The sequence below is a fragment of the Ammodytes marinus genome, assembly GCF_949987685.1.
Source record: "Ammodytes marinus genome assembly, chromosome: 11".
In the NCBI taxonomy this organism is placed as follows: Eukaryota; Metazoa; Chordata; class Actinopteri; order Uranoscopiformes; family Ammodytidae; genus Ammodytes; species Ammodytes marinus.
The window spans coordinates 2,486,653-2,508,915 of record NC_137215.1 but is presented as its reverse complement, the minus strand read 5'-3'; the positions used below and the strand labels follow the sequence as shown (position 1 = coordinate 2,508,915).

Sequence of the window (22,263 nt, the reverse complement as noted above, 5' to 3'; positions counted from 1 at the left end):
TGACGCAGCGCTGCTTCCCTGACCTCCGCTGTCTGAAAATTACAGCCCACACTAATAGCGAGGGAGCGCTACAATGCACTTTGACAGACACAAAACAGCCGACGCTTTGAAAGGAACACAATTAAGCCACACACGTAGAGACAGAGAGACAGACGCACACACAGGCACAGAGAGAGACACACACACACACACACACACACACACAGACAGACAGACACAGACAGGCAGGCACACAGAGAGAGAAACAGATACACACACAGACAAGACACGCAGACTCACACACACACACACAGACTGAGACACACACAGACAGACATGCAGACACACACAGACTCACACACACAGACAAAGAGATAGAGACACACACAGACAAGAAGGAACATAATAATAGGGATAATTAGTTTGATGTAACTGTCTAGTTTCTAAATTGCTCAAATGTGTCTTGTACGTTAATAACACTAATCTGTTGCTCCGGGAAGTTTGGAACAACTTCTGAACCCAACGGAAAGAGAATTAACGATCATTAAGAAATGGGTTCTGATTACTACAATCAATCAATCATTTATGTCACTTTGCATGTCTTCCGGCAAAGACTGTGTGAAACTGTTAAAGTTATTACAAGAGTGACTCAGAACTTGATAAAGTGTATGTATTGTATTGATGCTGAAAGCTGAAAGATTAGTTTTTATCTGCATCAAGTTACACTATGGATATATATATAGGCTAACTATATAACAAAAATTAATAAGTAAATATACAAATAGTAAATGTATAAATAAATACAGAAATTCATTCTAAACATTAAATGTAAATGTTTAAATTGTATTTTTTTGTCTCGATCAGTTGTTGTGTATTTGATGAATTTGCATCGTATATTGTGTATTGTTGTTTTTGCTTTGCAGATTTGTTTGGAGAACAGTTTTCAGGCTTGTTTTTCCCACTTCTTCTGCAGTTTAGTGCGAACATCAAAACTGCTTCTTGACGTCAAAGTGCTTGAAAGCGAGTTACGTATTTATCTGTGATTGTGGAGGTGATTTAAGTTGTTATATTTATAGTTTATTCTTGGTAAACCACAGAGTAGTTGGTGTAAACAAGAGGCTTTCAGAGAGCGATGGAGTCTGACCTGCTACTCTCAGACTGCAGACAGACTCTCATATATATATATATATATATATATATATATATATATATATATATATATATATATATATATATATATATATATATATATATATATATATATATATATATATATATATATATATATATATATATAAAAGACACAACAAATAAACATGCAACAGACAGACAGACACACACTTCCCCATTTCAGAATCAAATGTTTGGTATTTTATTGATAACTGACTAATATAACCCACAGAACATATACAGGTAGGTGTGAAAAAGTATAATAAACATGATGGAATGAAAGAGAAGTATAGTTAAAGTAATCACTTACTATACAGTGAAAATAATATAGAAAAGAAAAGTGCACATTTTTACACACATCAGAAAATGAAACAACAAACTTTTTAAACTCTTGCAGCTTTAACAAAAATGTTTCTGTACAAATGAAAAAGGGCAAAAATGGTCTGCAGTCCTTATATGGTAACATTCATTCATTTTAACGTCGCTACTTTCAGTCATCAGAATCAGAATACAACCAATTCTAAAAGACTGCATGAAAAAACAGCATAGAAAGTGGTTTATCCTGCTTGTTTAACCTTATCTATACAGTGTTTTTTTCAGCCTTTGCACACCGGGCGCGACGCGAATAAACGCAACGTAAAAGCGAATGTTTTGAAATGTGAATTTTGTTGCGTCTCACTTTAGAAGCGACATCCCAGAAAAATCAAACTCAGTTCGAAAAAATAAAAAACGCAAATTTGCGATGCGAAATGACGGCGCTGGTGTGGAAGCTTGTATTGACTCTGTATACGTTCGTTAATTAACGGATTAATCGCACGAATAAAACGCGCCCGGTGTGCAAAGGCCTTTATTGTGCAATGACTTCTATTCCAGGAATGAGATAAAGTGCAGTAAGAGTTTTAGTGAGTAAATCTGACTTATCTCAAAAAAATAAAAAATTGTTCAACGCTCTATTTGTTAGCATCTTTGTTAGTGTTTAATTTAAGACAATTAATGAGTCAGTTGTTGGTTCACTACGGAAGCCCTAAAAGGACATTTACACATATATTTTTTCACCGGATAACAAAATGTGTTACCAATTATTACTTTTAATATTATGTGACGTTATCTTTGAGATTTTTGTCTGTATTGCTTCCATAACATGTCTTCTTTCCTACTAGTGTAAATAAAAGGTCCAAAATGTACATTTAATGGTAACACTTCACGATTACGGTACATTGATTAACGGTTAGTAAATGCCTATTAAGCATCACTTTAACTAATGCTTAGTTAAGAATAAACCAAGCTTAACAGTTAAGTAATGCTTAGTTTATGTTTATAAAGCATTTACTAAGCATGTATTAACAGTTAATTAATGTACCCTTATTGTATAGTGTTACCCATTGTATTAACTAGTGATCTCAAGATAACCACATATCATATTAATAAGTATTATTTACCTTGTGATTTCAGGATAACGGAATTGAAAAAAATATATATGAAAATATATATACTGGAGTGTCCCTTTGGGCTTCCCGTAGTTCTCTATGAGATATAAAGTGTGTATTTGAAAAGAGGTTTTATCAAAGGAAATATTAGATTTTTAACCTTTTTAACTAGCTTACTCATAAAAGTAGAAATAATAATAAAATAAAACATAACTCCAGCACAGACCAGACATTCAACTAAAAGATTGCACATGAAAGTAAAAGGTATAACGTCAGCTTATTTTGTCTATAAAGTGAAATAATATAAAGTAAAATATACAAAGTTGTTGTGCTTGCAGTCACTGGGTTAATATGATAATAAATGAGAGAAAAATCAACAATTTCTAGTTTTGACCAATAAGTTGATTAACAACTTGGCAATTTTATGAACAATTGTGTGAGCTATTTTGTAAATAGTTGAATGACTAGATAAATATCACTCACGTTTGAGCACAAACAGTTGAATCTGGTGCATTTTGCGGATGGATACGCTATTGCTTGTTGAAAAAATAGTTCCAACATTGATATCCCCTCAAAAAAAAAATCTACAAAATGTTGTTAGTTTTTTTTATGGATAAATTAATACAAAATTTGAATATGTTAGCTAGCTTTAGCAGTGTAGTAATGTGTGTTTTGAGGCTAGCTGATCCCCCTACATTCATGCTTTACGCTAAGCTAAGAGCTTGCCCACTTTCCAAAATGTTTTAAGTATTCTTATAAACGCCATTTTGCCACGTAACCATTGTGTATAATAATGAATTTGCTCTACTCTAAAATAATCTATTCGAAAAGTTAAATATGAAAGAAATCAAAAGATTAAATAAGAATAATTACAAGATATGTATAAGGACAGAAAAAGAAAAAAATATCTGTGCTTCCTTCACAAGTTGAGATATTTAGAGGATTTTAGTAAAGTAAAAAAAAGAGAAAAAAATAGAAAAAAAATTTGATTTGGAAGAATATTTTAGTAAAGTAAAGTAAAAAAAAAAAAAAAAAAATGAAAAAAAATAGTAAAAAAAGAGAAAATGATGTGATTAGGACCACAGGGATAGTTTAAAGCAGTAGAAAATGGCCTACAGTATGTACAGCACGATATGAAAGCTAGTTATTCAGCTATTTAGCCATTCTGGTGCGAAGCCGTCTCTTAATGAGCTGATGGTCGCTGTCTTTCTCCTCCGGATCTCTGTTGATTATCTATGAGAAGAAAATAAATAATGAATTGTTAGAAATGTGTTTGTTTAAATGAATGTTGGCTACATTCAAGCCATCGCCATACGAGTTGACACAAAGTTGATTAAGCCTATCAGCGCCACAAAACTCTCTCTCTGTATTTCTCAGTATGGCAGCGTTTACAAACTGGTGCCCCCCCCCCCCCCCCCCCCTCCCCTCTCACACTGGTGCAGGAGCTCAGAAAAATCCCAAGAAGAGCCCAAGAAATGTTTCAGTTGTTGATTCTACTGCTAAGAAAAAACCTGGACGTACAGCAGAAGGTATAAAATCCATGTGCCATCACTGAAGGCTTTACCTCATGTAGATGCACCGACAGTGTTGTTGTAATTACTCAGAATTGGGGGCGAAAGAAGTTACGCACCATAGCTTTAAATAGATACAATATGATGCCATAGGACTCACTGGGTGTGATGGCATGTCCATAGGAGTGGAGATCTCGGGCCGGTAGAGTTTGCGGTTGCTCTTCTTTGCTCGGAGACTGAGAGAGGACGAGGAAGAGGCTGATTCCAGATCAGATCTACCGCTCATTAGACCCATCATCTTCTTAGCTGCAGAGACACAGAGACAAGATTAGACAATAACACAAAGGAACACACACACACACACACAGCTGCAGAGACACAAAGACACGTTTAGACAATAACACAAAGGAACACACACACAAACACACACACGCACACACACACACACACACACACACACAGCTGCAGAGACACACACACACACACACACACACACACACACACACACACACACACACACACACACACACACACACACATAGCTGCAAAGACACAGAGACACGTTTAGACAATTCCACAAAGGAACACACACACAAACACACACACACACACACACACACACACACACACATAGCTGCAAAGACACAGAGACAAGATTAGACTATAACACAAAGGAACACACACACACACACACACACACACACACACACACACACAGCTGCAGAAACAGACAGAGACAAGTTTAGACAATATTACAACATGCTCAATAGATTATATGGATTTGACGTCTCAACTTTAAGGTTATCTATCTGATGCTTTTCTTTGACCTCTGCCAAGTTGACCTCTTCCCTTTGTTCCATTTCAGTTTTCATCCACTTGAATTGAACTGCTTCAATTTCAATAACACTAACAAATTGGCCGGTTCTCTCTAGATGTCATAATGCAAGTTATGTTGGGGCGGCAGTGGCGAAGTGGGTAGGGAGTTCGCCTCTGGTGTGCAGGGTCGGAGGTTCGATCCCCCGTCTCCCCGCCACATGTCGAAGTGTCCCTGGGCAAGACACTGAACCCCAAATTACTCCCGATAGTTAGCTTAGTTAGCTTAACACCCTAGTGCTAAGCCTACCCTGCGTGGTAGCTGCTGCTATCGGTGTATGAATGTGTGTGTGACTGGGTGAATGTGTACAAAAACAATGTAAAGCGCTTTGGGTCTGTGATAAACGGAGATATAGCGCTATACAAGTCCATTTACTGTGTTTGGAACGGTTCAATATTTTTTCATGACAAGGTTTATCTGTATACCTGCCGCAAAAAGAAAAAAACAACATTGCCAAATGAATGTTCTACACAAAGGTATCGCCTTACAAATTTGCAATCGGTGCATCCCCTAGATGTAATTTATTATTCAGGTGTATAAAAAAAGGAACGCTATTGAAACAAAAGGAGGAAAAAGAACGAGATTGGAAAGGACAAGAATCTGAGCTATAAAAGAAAGGGAGGACAGTGTAGGAAAAAAGGAAACATTTTAAGATGTAGTCATTGATTCTGGAGAACTTTTTTTTTCAGCACACACACACACACACACACACACACACACACACACACACACACACACACACACACACACACACACACACACACACACACACACACACACACACACACACACACACACACACACACACACACACACACACACACACACACACACACACACACACACACACACACACAGGTTGCAGATCATGAGGAGATATTCACTGATTTTGACAAAAGGGTGAATGTGACAACAAATATTCTCCAGAATCACTGACTCGACCTTTAAGAGTTGGAAGAAGGTCAAATATAAGTAGAAGACAATAGGAGGTGAGAAACGGAGATAGGGAACAGCTAGTCCTTTTAAAGAAAGAGAGAGATAGAGAGACACACAGAGGGAGATCGAGAGAGAGAGAAAGGGAGAGGGAGAGAGACATAGAGGGTAAGAAAGAAAGAGAGAGAGAGAGAAAGAAGGAGACAGATATATATTAGGTAGGATCAGCACCACAGCACCGTTACGTTTGAGCCTGAGGCGACAATTACCTGACAGAGCAAAGCCGACTTTCCCTTTAGGATTAAAACACAGAGAGATTTCAGTAGATTCCAATATGTTCCCTCTTCCATTTCCTCTTAACTCTCCCCTCTATGACATCATTAGAGGCTCACACTCGCTGCCCATATCTGATTCCTTTGTCGAAAGAACTGCTGGAGGTTTTCAACTGTAGAATTCAAGCTATAATACCCGACTACCTCTGTAACCAAATTGTGAAGACCTGGTATTCTATATTAATTTGTGTGTATTTTTAGTTATTGTTCTATTCTACATAGGTACACGCTTTAAAGATAATATTGCCTCTGTCTGTCTGTCTGTCTGTCTGTCTGTCTGTCTGTCTGTCTGTCTGTCTGTCTGTCTTTCTATCTATCTAATCCCGACCCCCCATTTTTTTTTTAGGTATTTCTACAATTAATTTGACAGTGTGGAGAAACAGAGATGAAATGTGTCAGAGAGGGGAATGACATGCAGAGAGAACGACCCGGGCTGGATTCTAACCCGGGTCTGCTGTGAAGAGGACTGAGCCTCTATGGACACACACACACACACACACACACACACACACACACACACACACACACACACACACACACACACACACACACACACACACACACACACACACACACACACACACACACACACACACACACACACACACGATACCACACGAGCGCCCCATCTCAGCTGAATGAATACAACTTGAATGACACGTTGACCTACTGTACCAGAGAGTCTTTTATTTTGATGGGAAACAGTTTTGACCCTCCGGCTTAATGTACTCCTGGAACATATTAAAACGTCTCTACAGATTTGAATATGTATCAATCACCAACCTATTGTAATTCTTCTCCTGCAGATTAAAGGTTAATGTGTAGCGTACTGACACACTGACTTATACTCTCAGAATATATTCTATTTATAAAATATAAAAAATCTAGCGCACTTAAAACACACATATACACACAATCTAGGCTTAAGGTCGCTTGCTGATACGCTGCCCTCTACTCTCCACTCTTGTATCTTTAGAATATTTTCTTAATGACCTGCCCTGGTTAAATAAAGGTTATACAAAAAATTAATTAAGGTGCTACGAGAAACTTTTAAATATTTCTGAAACAGTCTCATTTTTCCTCTGATGATCATAAATTACATGTAACAGCAAACGAGACCATCAGTGCAAAGGATGCTATTTTTTATAGTTTTTCTTAATGCCTTTGTCATGGGTATACGCTCACCCAGGAACAACAGCTGGCGTAGTGAAAACACTCCCACTCTTGTCCAAAGGGGACGCAAGAATGAACACAAACTGAAAGTTCCTCAGAGCACCTTTAAATAAATGAATAAAAAATTGTAATTCTTCTTCTGCATTTTAAAGGTTGACTGTGTAGCGCAGTGACACACAGAGACACACACACACACACACACACACACACACACACACACACACACACACACACACACACACACACACAGACAGACAGACAGACACACAGAGACACACAGACAGACAGACAAATAGACAGACACACAGACAGACAGACACACAGACAGACAGACAGACAGAGACACACACACACACACACAGACAGACAGACAGACAGACACACACACAGACCTTTGGAGCCGAGCATTGTGGGTGAACTGTGTAAGAAGTCTCCTATCTTCTGCAGCGCTCCGTCCTTCTTGCTGCGGATGCTGCTCTGGGAGTCATGACGACCCGTTGTTAGGGACAGCTGATCACATGACGACAGAGGAGTTAATATGTTACAGTCAAATCAAATCAAATCAGTTTTAGTTGTATCCCAATATCACACAGACATTTGCCTTAGTGGGCTTTACATTCCATAGAGTATAACACCCTCTCTATCTATCTATCTATCTGTCTGTCTGTCTGTCTGTCTGTCTGTCTGTCTGTCTGTCTGTCTGTCTGTCTGTCTGTCTGTCTGTCTGTCTGTCTGTCTGTCTGTCTGTCTGTCTATCTATCTATCTATCTGTCTGTCTGTCTGTCTGTCTGTCTGTCTGTCTGTCTGTCTGTCTGTCTGTCTGTCTGTCTGTCTTGAATCTCTTCTCTCTGTTTTTAATTATCTCTTAAATGCAATTTCTAATGTCTAATCTTGATGTATTTCTTGCCCCTGTAAAGCACTATGAATGGCCTCGTGTCTGAATTTGGCTATAGAAATAAACTTGCCTTGCGTCCAAATCTTAAAAAAAAAATCAAATAAATGCTCCTATGATAAAAATTGCATGGAAATGTATGCAGTTTAATATCTCAAAGTCCTCATACATTTATCTAATCTAATTCTAATGCACGGTTACAAATTGGGGGCGTATGAGGATTATTCCGTCATGCGCGCTAGAGTGTATTGTTGCTCACATGCAGACACAGAGAATATGTATCGGCCTTTATTGTTAGAATATAATGGTTGCGTTCCGAATCGCATACTTTCTACTATATAGTATGTAGAAAAAAGATTTAGGATGTCCCGATTCTTGTGGCCAGATTTAGGATGGTTAGAAGTACCCGGATGTCCTACTTCATGCGGCCAAGATTGTTAGTGTTGAAAAGTGCATCCTATTTGGGCGATTCTGACCCACAATCCAGTGCGCACGTGAAGTGACGTAACATCGACGAAGCCTCCATATGAAAACAAACGGGGATGCGCCGGATATAAAAGCAAGAGGCAAGATCAAGGCGCAATGTTATGATGAAATAAGAGAGTAAAAGTATGTGCCAATAGTATGCCTACTGCATCCTAACTAGATTATTTTTATCGTCGGATGTAGTATGTAGAATAGAAAAAAGAAAGAGTATGCGATTCGGAACGCAACCATAGATTTGATCAATTATTTTAATTTCAGAGGACAATGAGACAATAAACTGGTTGAGTTGCAATAAAAACTGGAAAAATCTGGAGTTCAGAAACTTTTGACCGGTGAAGTAATGGGCAATAAATTAAACAATGAATTATTGATGTTATGATACATGTTCATGGTTATGTGTGTGTGGGTGTGTGAGAAAGAGAGTGTGTGAGTGTGTGTGTGTGTGTGAGTGTTTGTATGTGTGTTTGTCTGTGTGTGTATGTGTGTTTTCGTCTGTGAGTGTGTGAGTGATTGTCTGTCTGTGTGTGAGTGTGTGTTTGTCACCTCCTCTTTGTGTGGGGTCAGCTTTGGCGTCAGTCTGGTCTTTGTGTTCCTTCTGTTCTCTGCCTCAATCTCCTCCTATAAAAAAACACACACGCACACGCACGGACACACACAGACACACACACACACACAAAGTGAAGTGGTAAATTATTGAGTGTGTACCGAGTCATTTGTACCGAATGATTCTTGAATGGAGCTAAAAACAACCACAAAATGTTTCATAATGACAGATGAGGGCGGTCATTAAACCAGTAAATATTTCCTCATGATCCGCTACCTGTCTGTATTGTGTGTGTGTGTGTGTGTGCTGGAAAAATAATCCAGTGCTAATACACACCCCAGGCTCTGTAAACTGGTACATAAACCAAGTAGTCCACCGTAGCTAGAAATATACCAGTTTTAATTGCCTATGATGTGTATTGAAACTAGAGTATTTTTCTCCAGCTCACACAGTACAGACAGGTAGCGGATCGTGAGGAGATATTCCCTGATTTTGACCGAAAGTGATTTTGACAACAAGCGTTCTCCAGAATCACTGACTCCACCTTTAAGTACAAGGTACAGACAGACAGACAGACAGACAGACAGACAGACAGACAGACGGACAGACGGACAGACAGACGGACAGACGGACAGACAGGCAGACAGACCTAGTGTGAGTGGTCGGTCGCTCGATTCCACTTAAACCATTTTGCCAACCAGAATAATTCAAACGATAGTAAACAAGCGGCAATTTAGGGTTATTTACTTGCCACAGAGCGCTCGTTCAAACTGACAACCTCAACTGCTACCGGTCAACATATAGATTGTCTGGGCGAGTCACAATCTCACAAACAGACAGACATTCGAAAGCTTTTACTTAAAAAAATAAATAAAAAATGGTACTATTGTCAACCGTGGGTAGAAATGCTTTTATGTAAAGGTGCTCCGAGGAATTTTAAGTGTGTGTTGATTATGGCGGCCCCTTTGGACAAAAGCGGTAGTGTTTTTACTACGCCAGCTGTTGATTGTCAATTCAGTTAGATGATTTAAAAGCATTTGATATGAAATACAGTCAGCTTTATTAGTTTAATGACACAAGTGAGAGGGCCTGGGATCGCTGCAGACACGGACCCCCACACTTCCTTATGTCGGACACCAGAATAACCATCCGTAAAACGGACAGGAGTGACATACGTATGTGGAAACGAGGAGTTAGCAATTGGTCCCCATGTTGCTCAAAGCACCAACATGAGTCCCCCATAGCCCAGTTCATTTCACCCAGGCTATTAGTGTGAGTCAGCAATGCCCAAGATAATAGGAGGGCAATTTGGGAGGTAGAATGGAAAAAATATCAAAATAAATATAAGAAGAAAAAGAAAAATATGGTTGAATCAATGCTGTACACACACACACACATCTGGGCACAGAAACAAACACACACACACACACACACTTTCTCTCTCTCAAACACACAAAAATAAAAATCGATTTTCAGAGCAACTAATCCCTGGACAAAGGAGCGATTCTGAGTCAGATTGGGCCCTTAGGGGACAAGGCCGACCCCAGTTTCTAGCTCTCTCTCTGGGCAAGAGGAGAGTGGGAGTGGTGGGCGCGATACACAACAGGCTCCACTTTGAAAAGATGAACAACATGTGGAGTCATCAGTGATTCAGAGGATATTTTTATAAATACTCTGAGGAAAGAATAAAGAATGAAGAAGAAGGGAACATACAGTTAAGAGAGCGGAGGTAGAGAATTGATCCCTTGAGAAGTCCTCGTTTCAAATGAACTCAGTTGGCGGACAAGGTTGTGTGTGTGTGTGTGAGAGTGAGTGAGTGAGTGAGAGAGAGAGAGAGAGAGTGAGTGTGTGCTAGAGAGTGCGAGCTGCAGATTTGTGTAATTTACCAGACAACATACACACGATAAATATATTTCTTGTATATTATTATTGCTCGATGTATTCGGCTAAAATAAGTACCAACGATGTCAAACAATACCCCAGCCCTATGCACATTATGCAACCTATGAGGCAAAAGTTAATCTCACACACACACACACACACACACACACACACACACACACACACACACACACACACACACACACACACACACACACACACACACACACACACACACACACACACACACACACACACACACACACACACACACACACACACACACACACACACACACACACACGCACTTTCTGGAAGAATAAATTGAAAATGACTAACAGCAAACTGTGCTTTTTTTGGGACAGCCAAAATCATTCTGTTGGAATAACTGTTGACAGGTTATTGTTCACATAACTCTAAACCCAGAAACCATAGAGGCAAAACATTTAGATAAAGATTTTCTGGGACCGCGGGGATGTTCGAAAAGCCACACCATTGTCAATAGATCATTAAGAACTTATTCGCTAGGCTGCATAGCTGACGGGGAAGAATTTATTTAAAGACCCTGTAAACCCAAATCCACAACATCCTTCTAACTGTCATTTGGGGAGTTGGTCGCGTGACAGTAAAGCATCTGAAAAGAGTTATAGGCATATTTATCGATACAAATTAAAAGATATTGTCATTTTAGTTTGACAAACTGGTGTGTCCCACCCTGACACTGGTGCAGGAGCTCAAGAAAAATCCCCAAATAGAGCCCAAGAAATGTTTCAGTTGTTGATTCTACTGCTAAGAAAAAAAAAAACCTGGACGTACAGCAGAAGGTATAAAATCCATGTGCCATCGCTGAAGGCTTTACCTCATGTAGATGCACAAACAGACAGTGTTGTTGTAATTACTCTGAATTCCTCATGGGGGCGACATAAGTTACGCACTATAGCTTTAAAAAAATATGATTTGTTGCTCATGTGTGTGTTCACTATCTGTTAGTTTGTATGTTCAAGTGACAGTTTGCCAACAAGAAGCCATTATCGCCGAAAATAAATTTAATATTGCAGGAGTGCTGGTAGCTGATGAAATCGTCTGCCATATAATTTATGGTCCATTGCCTACAGACGTCAAACCCATCAGATATGAATCCACTTTACTACGCACCTGTCAGCTAGGATGTCACATGGACGAAAATACGGGAACTAGATTTAAAGAGGTAGCAATTATATTTAGATTATTTTCATTTATCTTGACAATATAATTACCTCGAACAAGGCACACACACGTTGAAGCAAACACACACACACACACTCTCAAGTAAGCACCCACACACACACACACACACACACACACACACACACACACACACAATCTACTAATTTATTTCCCTAAAAACACACAAGGCAACTGGCAAGAAGAACAGAAACTTTGCATTTTAAAGTGTGCAAAGAGAATTGGCGTTTCTCAGAACAGTCTTGGTAGACATGGAATATAATACAATGTGTTTTGAATTAGTGTATAATAATAATAATAATAATAATAATAATAATAATAATAATAATAATAATAATAATAATAATAATAATAATAATAATGATAATAATAATAATAATAATAGCTTGAAAATAAAAGTGTATTTTTTATTATTAACTTTCAGGAGATATTCACTGATTTTTTAAAAAAAAAGAGAGACATTTTGACAACAAGTGTTCTCCAGAATCACTGACTGCACCTTTAACCACCTACAAAGCTAATAGCGCAAGGCAAGCCATTGTCCATAGAATTCAACATTTTGCGGTATTGTGGAAAACGACATAGATCGATTGATTTATTTCAGACATATCAAATAAAAAATGAATTAAAAACACAAAAAATACAATAAACAGAAACAACATTATTTCCCAAAAAAGAAAAAGAAAACAACATGTATTCCATTGATATGCCTGAGAAGGAGTAAGAAGAAGTATAAGACTTCATAACTATTGTAGTGGTGGGTACCTTTCTTTAAATGCATGTGGTCAGTCATAATACACACACACACACAGGACCTGATGTGTCCACTCATTTTTCAGGGCTATTACAGAAGCACTTACCACTAACAGCGGCCTGGGACAAAAAACGAACACTCATCTCCACGGTTTCATGAAAGTAATTATGCGGAGATCAACAATGTCACGAAGGAGCAGTGGAGAAGGCTGTGTTGAATAGTTTGAAGTTCGAAGGCTTGCTCCCCTCTGAGTGTTTTGTAAGATAAAAGCTTTCACACTAAACCTTCTGTACTTCTGACAAAAGGTGGAACATAATAACCATCACCTTTTGAAGCGCACGCAACACACACACACACACACACACACACACACACACACACACACACACACACACACACACACACACACACACACACACACACACACACACACACACACACACACACACACACACACACACACAGTGTTGGCCAGAAGACGCAGCAAAAACTGGAATTATGAGTTGTTAAAAGGACAACAACTCAGAGTGTGTTGACAGTAAGAAGATTTTACCATTACTCCACTAGAAGGCTGCCACGCACGCATGCACGCAGACACACACTTTCCCATTACTCCACTAGATTTGTGAGGGAATTTAGGGATCCAAGCCGGGCATCCTTCTCTTTAGAGGCACTCTGTTCATATTTACACTTTTGCTTTTTCGCCAAATTAGAACTTGCTGTATAAAAGCTATAAAAGTGAGATTTTCAATTTAAAATAATATATATTTTTTTTAATGGCAATTTTTCCACGATAACAATTCTACTTAAATGTGACTGTAACTAGACTACTTCTCTAAATAATATTTAGAATCTCAAATGTCTTCCCCTGACATACACATCAGAATCACACAGGCACTCAGGATGCAACATGAATTCATTACAGGTCTCCCTTGAAAAAGAGTCTTCGGTCTCAATGGGATTTACCTGTATAAATAAAGGTTAAAAAAAAAAAAAAAAAAATTTATGTATTACTAGCTACAAAAAAAAAAACACATTTTAACGGCGTTCATTTTTGTATTGCGAGATTCAGGCTCTTTTTTGGCCGAGCAAAGTCGTAGTTTTTTTCGCATACTGTTGCAACAAATAGTAATGTTAGAACAACTACATAACTACAAACTATACATGTAGCTTGCAGTTAAGTTACTGTCAATTCAAACTGAACATTTCCTACAGCACAACTTCACATTAAAATCATTTAAAGCTGGGGTGGAAGATTTGGGGAGAAAATGGCAGTTGGGATAGAGATTCGAATCCAAATACCTCAACCGCTCCACTTGTTCTCTTTGGTCCCTCCCTGACACGCTCTACACCAACAACGTCGTGCCAAAGTGAATGGACAGTCCCAACAGCCAATAAGAACAGAGAATCGGTCTGATTTGTCAAAGTGTACAGCTCATGTTAAATTTGACCAATCAGAAATCACACACCCCAGCTTTAACTGGCAAAACGTCAAGTACATTTTTCTAGTATATAGTACAGCTTACAACTATTTACTAAGTGCTGTTACATGTTTACAAAATGACACTACATTATTTGATCCTGAAGTGAAAACTAATGTGGTGAATGATGATATGACGACGCTGATGAGGTGAATGTCCGTTTGTCTACTGGTGAATTTTGAAGGATGAAAACTATGACGTTGTTTAGTAAAATATCATTTAAAAAATACCTTTTGTGTCGTTTTTCGTTTACTCCTCCTGAAAATATGAGACTTTGGGAAAAGGAAGAACTTGGTTAAAAACAAAACCTAGAATTAACTGTCAATATAATTCAACAGTTTAATGATAAACTACTTTATATAACTATATTCGTGGGGTCGCTCGTGGTTTAGTGGTCAGAGCATACCCCCCCACCATAGTGTCTCAGTCCTCTTCACAGCAGACCCGGGTTAGAATCCAGCCCGGGTCGTTCTCTGCATGTCATTCCCCTCTCTGACACATATCATCTCTGTCCCTCAATCCTATCAATAAAGCATGAAAAATGCCCAAAAAGTATATTGAAAAAAATAAATAAAAAAAATAACCATATTCGTGGCAATGTTGAAAGCAAATATATTGCTGAGGCTGTAACGTTAAGGGCAACCAACTGTTACCCATTCAAAGACCGGAGAAACAACGGGATGCCAGTGCCACCCGCTGAGATTTAAAAAGGCGCCCAGCAATCCAATGTGAGCACGGGGAGTTCTTTAAATGTCTTCTCAAGTGCATTTACGAAATTGCAAATTATGCTTTTTCTGATTCCCTTATACCCGATATAATTGCTTTCTCCTCCAACCCAATATGAAAAAATATCCGCGGAACGAAATGGAATAAAAAAAATTGATAGTAATGGTCAACAACCTCACAATTCTCTACAGGTTATCAAGACCTGTAGAGAATTTTAATTAAAAAAAAAACTATGCTTGGAAATGCATCAATTGATAAATTAAACTATGCTGTGCGTGAGTCCTGGCATGCTGTGTCTATGTCCTGGTATAGTAGCAATGCCAGTCAAATTAAAACTGCTCATCGGAGCTAAGTATGTTCATAAATATGATTGGAGACTCCATAACAGTGTTAAAAATCTTCGAAGCTACAAAAAAACAGAGCAATTTTTATATTTCCCAAAAAACTATTGAGTTATTACTTTGAGAAGCACAAGAACAAATAGTAAAGCACACATAATCAAAATGGAAGTAGTTGAAGAGTTGTTAAATACATAAATACTGGGGGCGCTCTGGTGGCGTAGTGTATAGAGCGATATAACTTTGCTGCAGGTCACCCCCCTCGCTCTCTCTGTCTCCCCATTTCAACTCTGTACTATCTAATAAAGCTTGAAAAATGCCAAAAAATGATATTAAAAATATATATAAATGCTGTTGTGGTTTCAGGGAGCTTAAATGTACATGTCTTTGAGGCAATAGTTATGCTCCATTAGTTCTAAACAGAGTATTTTTGCTAGAAATAAATTAGTTTTTTCTTGGTAATGTTATTATTAAGTTGTCCCCTTGGGTTGGACACAATGACACAAGCAACACCTTTTAATATGATGCATGCCAATACAACAACACCACTTATTACAGCTTGAAAAACTACCGTAAAACCCAAAATATCCTAACAAGAATGGTCTAAATCAAAATCAAATCAAATCAGTTTTATTTGTATAGTCTCAGTGGGCTTTAAATTTCATACAATATGATATATGATACAATATGATACAATATGACACCCTGCCCTTACACCATTAGCTCGGCTGAGAAAAAACTCCCAGTAAAAACTCTTTACCGGGAATAAATTTTTTTTTAAGAAATCTCAGGGAGAGTCGACAGAGTAAGGGATCCCTCTCCCAGGACGGACATACTGCAATAGATGTCATAAGTAGAGAAAATCACGAAGGAATTTGATCATTGACCAGGTGATTACATGGTAATACTAAGTAAAGTGCGAATAGTGTGGATGCAGGAAGACTTCAGATGCTGCCAGAGGATCCACACCTTCTCGTCTCCACCAGGGAAAACTAAGGTTTCCATCGCCGGGATTACATCCCACGTCTCCAGGTGGCGCCCTTAACCACTGCAACATCTTTCGCGTTGATGGTCCATTCTCAGATGTTACCGGAGGGGGGACCAGATCCACACCGTCTCATCACGACCATGGAAAATATCCTGATGGACGGTGAGTCCATCATGATAAAATATCCTGATGAGTCTGTGTGTTCCCATAACTTGTTACCATTTATGCCTTAAGGACTCCATTGATGTCAAACTATTTCACAAACTATTTATAAACAACGCTGCTAGGCATGTCTCTCTATTAACACTGCTTTGAGAATAAATCGCATTTTGTAATTTGTGTGAATGAACAATTTTCACATCTTGCACTAAAACAACAAACAGCCCCTAGGCATGCGTCTTTTTAAACACTGCACAAATAACATATCACAATTTATTCCTAAAGCGAATTAACCCTTTCACATCTCACACACACACACACACACACATTATACTTTTTATTCCCTTCTAAAACTGATGTAACAGGACAGGGATCTCTTGTTAAATGTAAGACTTGTAATACTTGTTTTTATTAATAAATAATTAGTTTGTATCTTTATTAATTTATGTGTTGCCAACTAGTATAAATGCAAAACTATGATGGATATAATGGAACATCTGTAGGCTTTTTAAGGTACTTTTAATAAAGGGCAGTCAAATTTTTTTTAAAGACCTTTGTAAATTAAATTCAATATTTCTCAACAAAATTCAAAACTTAAATGGTAAATGGAATCCACTTATATAGCGCTTTTCCCCGTTTTTTTTACAGACACAAAAGAGCTTTACATTGTTTTGTACACATTCACCCATTGACACACACATTCATACACCGATAGCAGCAGCAGCAGCTATCACGCAGAGTACAAGCTAACTATCAGGAGACATTTAGGGTTCAGAGTCTCTTTGCCCAGGGACACTTGAACATGTGGCGGGGAGACGGGGGATCCAACCACCGACCCTGCAACCCAGTGGACGACCGCCCTACACACTTCACCACAGCTGCCCAATTAAAACCTTAGTTTGAGAATATTTAATTGAATAGCTTTAGAAATAAAACTAACTCTGGCCTACCACAGACCTTTTTCAGTATAAATGACACTCTCAATGACATATTCAATATTACCGAAAAAACAAACTTAACCATGACCTTAAAAACCATGGCACTTCATTTGCTTTGTAAACTATAAAAATCCCCATTGATTTAGTGTAACTGCACAGTGCTTGAATCCAAATACTTGAGTTGAATGATGCTTATACTGTTCAACATACACATACACACACACACTTCAACACCTCCACACTTAACATTGCCGAGAGCTCTCACACAAATTTGTTTTCCCAGATGAAGGCCAGGGATAAATTACTGTTCAACTATGAAAGGACATTCATCTGAAGCTGTTTTAATTTTTCGCTCTACCTCCACTACCTTCTACCTTGCACTGCTTAAAGTAGTTTATTGATTGTAGCGCCCCCTTTGGCGCAAAGCAGTAGTGTTTTTACCATGCCAGCGCCTGCTATCTATCTATCTATCTATCTATCTATCTATCTATCTATCTATCTATCTATCTATCTATCTATCTATCTATCTATCTATCTATCTATCTATCTATCTATTGCCTGCTGTCCTAAAGATTTTTGCTAGGCCGTTACAAAAGCGTGCATTTGTTTAGGAAGCGAGTGAAAGAGAGACGGCAGGATGCATGGCCATGAGGTAATGTATTTATATGTGACTATGTCAGATTAATAATGGTAATATGACCACGGTGAAGCAAAGTCAACTTCAATTTAGTAGTGTTCATAAACACAGGGCTTTTCCCGTCTGCATGCTGTAAATCGTTTGGTCTGAATTGGCGAGGGATTCCGACCCGAGCAAAGGCATTAAAAATATCTAAAAAAAGACATTCTTTGCTCTTGTCTTGTTTGCTGTTAAAGGTCATTTATGATCATCAGAGGAAACAATTAGACTGTTGTATAACCATTTAAAAGTTCCTCATAGGAGGTTTAAGATACATTTTTGTATTTGTGTATGTTATTTATACACACACTCACATAATATATCCAGAATCCCTGACACAGCAGCAAACAAAAACATCTCACGTGTAACTGCTTAGTCAGAGGTGCTAAAGAAAAATCCACTTAAGCTCTTAAACAGTTTTTATTCAACGCTATATATTCTCCTATCTTCCTTTGTTTGTGTAGATGCATTACAGAGACAGCTAAACAGAATTGTGTTCGACGTAAATAGTCACCCACCCCCACAATTAAAGAAGCGCTAAAGAGCTAAACTTAGAAAGATGGATGTGTTGTTGTTTTCAGTTGACTGAACTCAAAAAAATAAATGCAAATCTGCAACTCTGAATTTAAGCTCTGAGGCATTCACAATTTGTCTGTTAGTGAGAGATAGTCAGTGTCTTACTATCGCTCTCTCTCTCTCTCTCTCTCTGTGTGGTCTGATCCTACCAATATATATCTCTCTCTGTCTTTGTATCTCTCTCTCTCGCTCCCTCTCTCTTTCTTTCTCTCTCTCTCTGACCTCTGTATGGCTATTTTAAAAAGGGATAGTTCAGTATTTTTTAAGTTGGGTTTTATATGGTATAGTAAGTCTGCTACCCAAATCAGCAGTGAAAAAAATCCTAAATTTAGCGTACAATTGAAGCAATATTTATTTTTTAGGTAATGACTGCACTGATCAAAATCTCCATAAGCTAACACATGAATACCCACAGGCCACATTGGTTTTGATAGGATTAAAAAAAAAAGGTACAGTGCGTAGTAAAGGAGTATTTTGGCATCTTCTAGTGGTGAGATTCTAGATGTCAACACTCCCTTGCTGATCATTTCCTTTTGGGCGAATTTACAGAAGCCACGGTGACCTTCAAGGACAAGACACTATTATATATACAGTAGTTACTAAAGATGACATCATCCACCACTGCCTCAAGTCTCCACAAGTGTTCTTTTAAAACCGTATTTTATTTTGTTTGGAACACATTGTTACTGCTGTTATGGCTGGTCTAAGGATCCTTGGGCTTATAACACTTACAGCCCACGTGTATAATATTTTTCATTTGTTCGGATCAGGTTAAGACCCCATTTCTTTGTAAGTGGAAACTGGGTCATTGCAGAGGGATGAATAGAACTATTGTTGAACAAAGCTCAAAAAATAAAATAATAAAAACAGACCATCTCTATGAAGCTGAAATCTTTTTTTTTTATTTCATTTCAAACAATATCCCCAAGGGTAAGTAAGGCTGAGCTCAGAAAACTATACGGAAATATATTGTGATTTTTATTTTTGTGAAATATATCTGAATTTCTGGCAATTTTTTTTATTATATTTAAAAATATATATAAATTAATAAACAAACAAACAGACATAAATAAATAAATAGTGCTTTAGACGGGGAGTGAACTACAACACCTGATCCACACATACGTCAAATTAAAGCTAAAATACAAAGCCGAAATATTGCAATATATCGCAATGTATCGTGATGTATCATATTCTGAAGTCCTTGCCAATAACCAGCCATAACAAACGGCCCTCAGAATTTTAGGTTTTCCTTTAAAAAAAACACTGTTTTGAGAATTACTTGAAACAATCTTTACTTGGGAATTCACAAGAAAAAGTATATTTCAGTATTTCTTATGACCTGAACAAGACAAAACTATTTATTCTTTCTATTTTCTCCCAAGAGTGTGTCTGCAGCCCTCATCTTCTCATCTCAAGTCTTTCTTTACTGCCTTTTTAAAGTGATGTGTTCTTGTTTTTGAAAGTTGACTGAAGGGCCCGACATCCCCGGAATCGAAATCTGATGCAACATCACTTTTCAAATTTCAAAGTGCCGCAGAATCACTCCCCAACTCAAACACCTACATCTTTCTGTTTGCTTTTCATTACATCTCCCTCCCCTATGTTCCAAATCTCTCTCTCACTCACACACACACACACACACACACACACACACACACACACACATAGCGCGGTCAGCAGAATAGCGTTTATTTATGTAATTAATCTGGGCTTTCTTCACAGAGCGTTTACCACAGTTTAACTATCCCCACTGTTGAAATCAAATGGGGAAAATGTCGGCACAGCCGCACTGAGGTGGTAGGATGGCCCGGAGGAATGGGGTCCTCCCAGTAACCATGAGGTCTCTGGTTCCTCCCAGTTACCATGAGGTCTCTGGTTCCTCCTCTCAGTAACCATGAGGTCTCTGGTTCCTCCTCCCAGTAACCATGAGGTCTCTGGTTCCTCCTCCCAGTAACCATGAGGTCTCTGGTTCCTCCCAGTTACCATGAGGTCTCTGGTTCCTCCTCTCAGTAACCATGAGGTCTCTGGTTCCTCCTCCCAGTAACCATGAGGTCTCTGGTTCCTCCTCCCAGTAACCATGAGGTCTCTGGTTCCTCCTCCCAGTAACCATGAGGTCTCTGGTTCCTCCTCCCAGTAACCATGAGGTCTCTGGTTCCTCCTCCCAGTAACCATGAGGTTTCTGGTTCCTCCTCCCAGTAACCATGAGGTCTCTGGTTCCTCCTCCCAGTAACCATGAGGTCTCTGGTTCCTCCTCCCAGTTATCATGAGGTCTCTGGTTCCTCCTCCCAGTAACCATGAGGTCTCTGGTTCCTCCTCCCAGTAACCATGAGGTCTCTGGTTCCTCCTCCCAGTAACCATGAGGTCTCTGGTTCCTCCTCCCAGTAACCATGAGGTCTCTGGTTCCTCCCAGTAACCATGAGGTATCTGGTTCCTTCCAGTAAACATGAGGTTGGATCCCCTGCACCGGACAGGAGGGTGTTAGTAGTAAAACTAGTGGTGGCTGCTATTACATCTACGGTGCCCACCATCTCTACCATTGTGTCCTTGATCAAGACACTTAACCCCAAACTGCTTCAGTGGCGCTGTACTATGGCTGACCCTGCGCTATGACCCCCTCTGGAGGGTGGGAACTTGAGAGGGGAGATGTGAAAAGACTAATTTCACTAATAAAAAAAAAAAGTTAAAAAGTAAAGTTTAAGGGGATTGAGTCAAAAACAATCTTGTGTTTCATATAATTGGGACAGACCTGGCATTCCAATAGGATTAAGTAACTTTCTTTGCATTCATTTGATTCCCAATTAAAAAACACTGTTAAAACTTTCTTTGCATTGTTAATATGGACTAAAAAATGTTTGCGAAATGCATTTAGACAAAATGTATGATTTAAAGAAAACAACTTTGGGGGGCGCCTTTAGCTCAGTTGGTAAGGCGTCCCCCTCCCGGGCCGGGCCCAGCAGCAGACCCGGGTTCGATTCCCATCCGCGGTCGTTCTCTGCATGTCACTCCCCTCTCTGCCACATTTCACCTATGTCTCTCTGCACTGTCAATAAAGCATAGAAATGCCAAAAAAAAAACTTAAAAAAAAAAAAAGAAAACTTCCTCTTGTATTAATCGAAAGGGATATGGACAAAACATGTTGATATCAATTTAGGTAAACTATCAGAAATAGAGTACTGAATTAGTATTGTAACCCAGCTC

The 22,263-nt window shown here is 38.7% G+C and overlaps 1 protein-coding gene across 1 annotated transcript in view; it reads right to left on the bottom strand.

Moving 5' to 3' along the window:
* Positions 1 to 3,685: 3,685 nt before the first annotated feature.
* The window catches only part of kif20ba (kinesin family member 20Ba), a gene marked incomplete at its 5' end in the record, with an annotated part of 58,345 nt that continues 39,767 nt past the window's right edge, over positions 3,686 to 22,263 (bottom strand). The window contains 5 exons of the mRNA XM_080036798.1: positions 3,686 to 3,809; positions 4,248 to 4,393; positions 7,792 to 7,909; positions 9,321 to 9,395; positions 14,892 to 14,933. Coding sequence (XP_079892924.1) covers positions 3,729 to 3,809; positions 4,248 to 4,393; positions 7,792 to 7,909; positions 9,321 to 9,395; positions 14,892 to 14,933 — 462 coding nt within the window. The 3' untranslated portion in view covers positions 3,686 to 3,728. The remainder of the gene's footprint in view (positions 3,810 to 4,247; positions 4,394 to 7,791; positions 7,910 to 9,320; positions 9,396 to 14,891; positions 14,934 to 22,263) is intronic.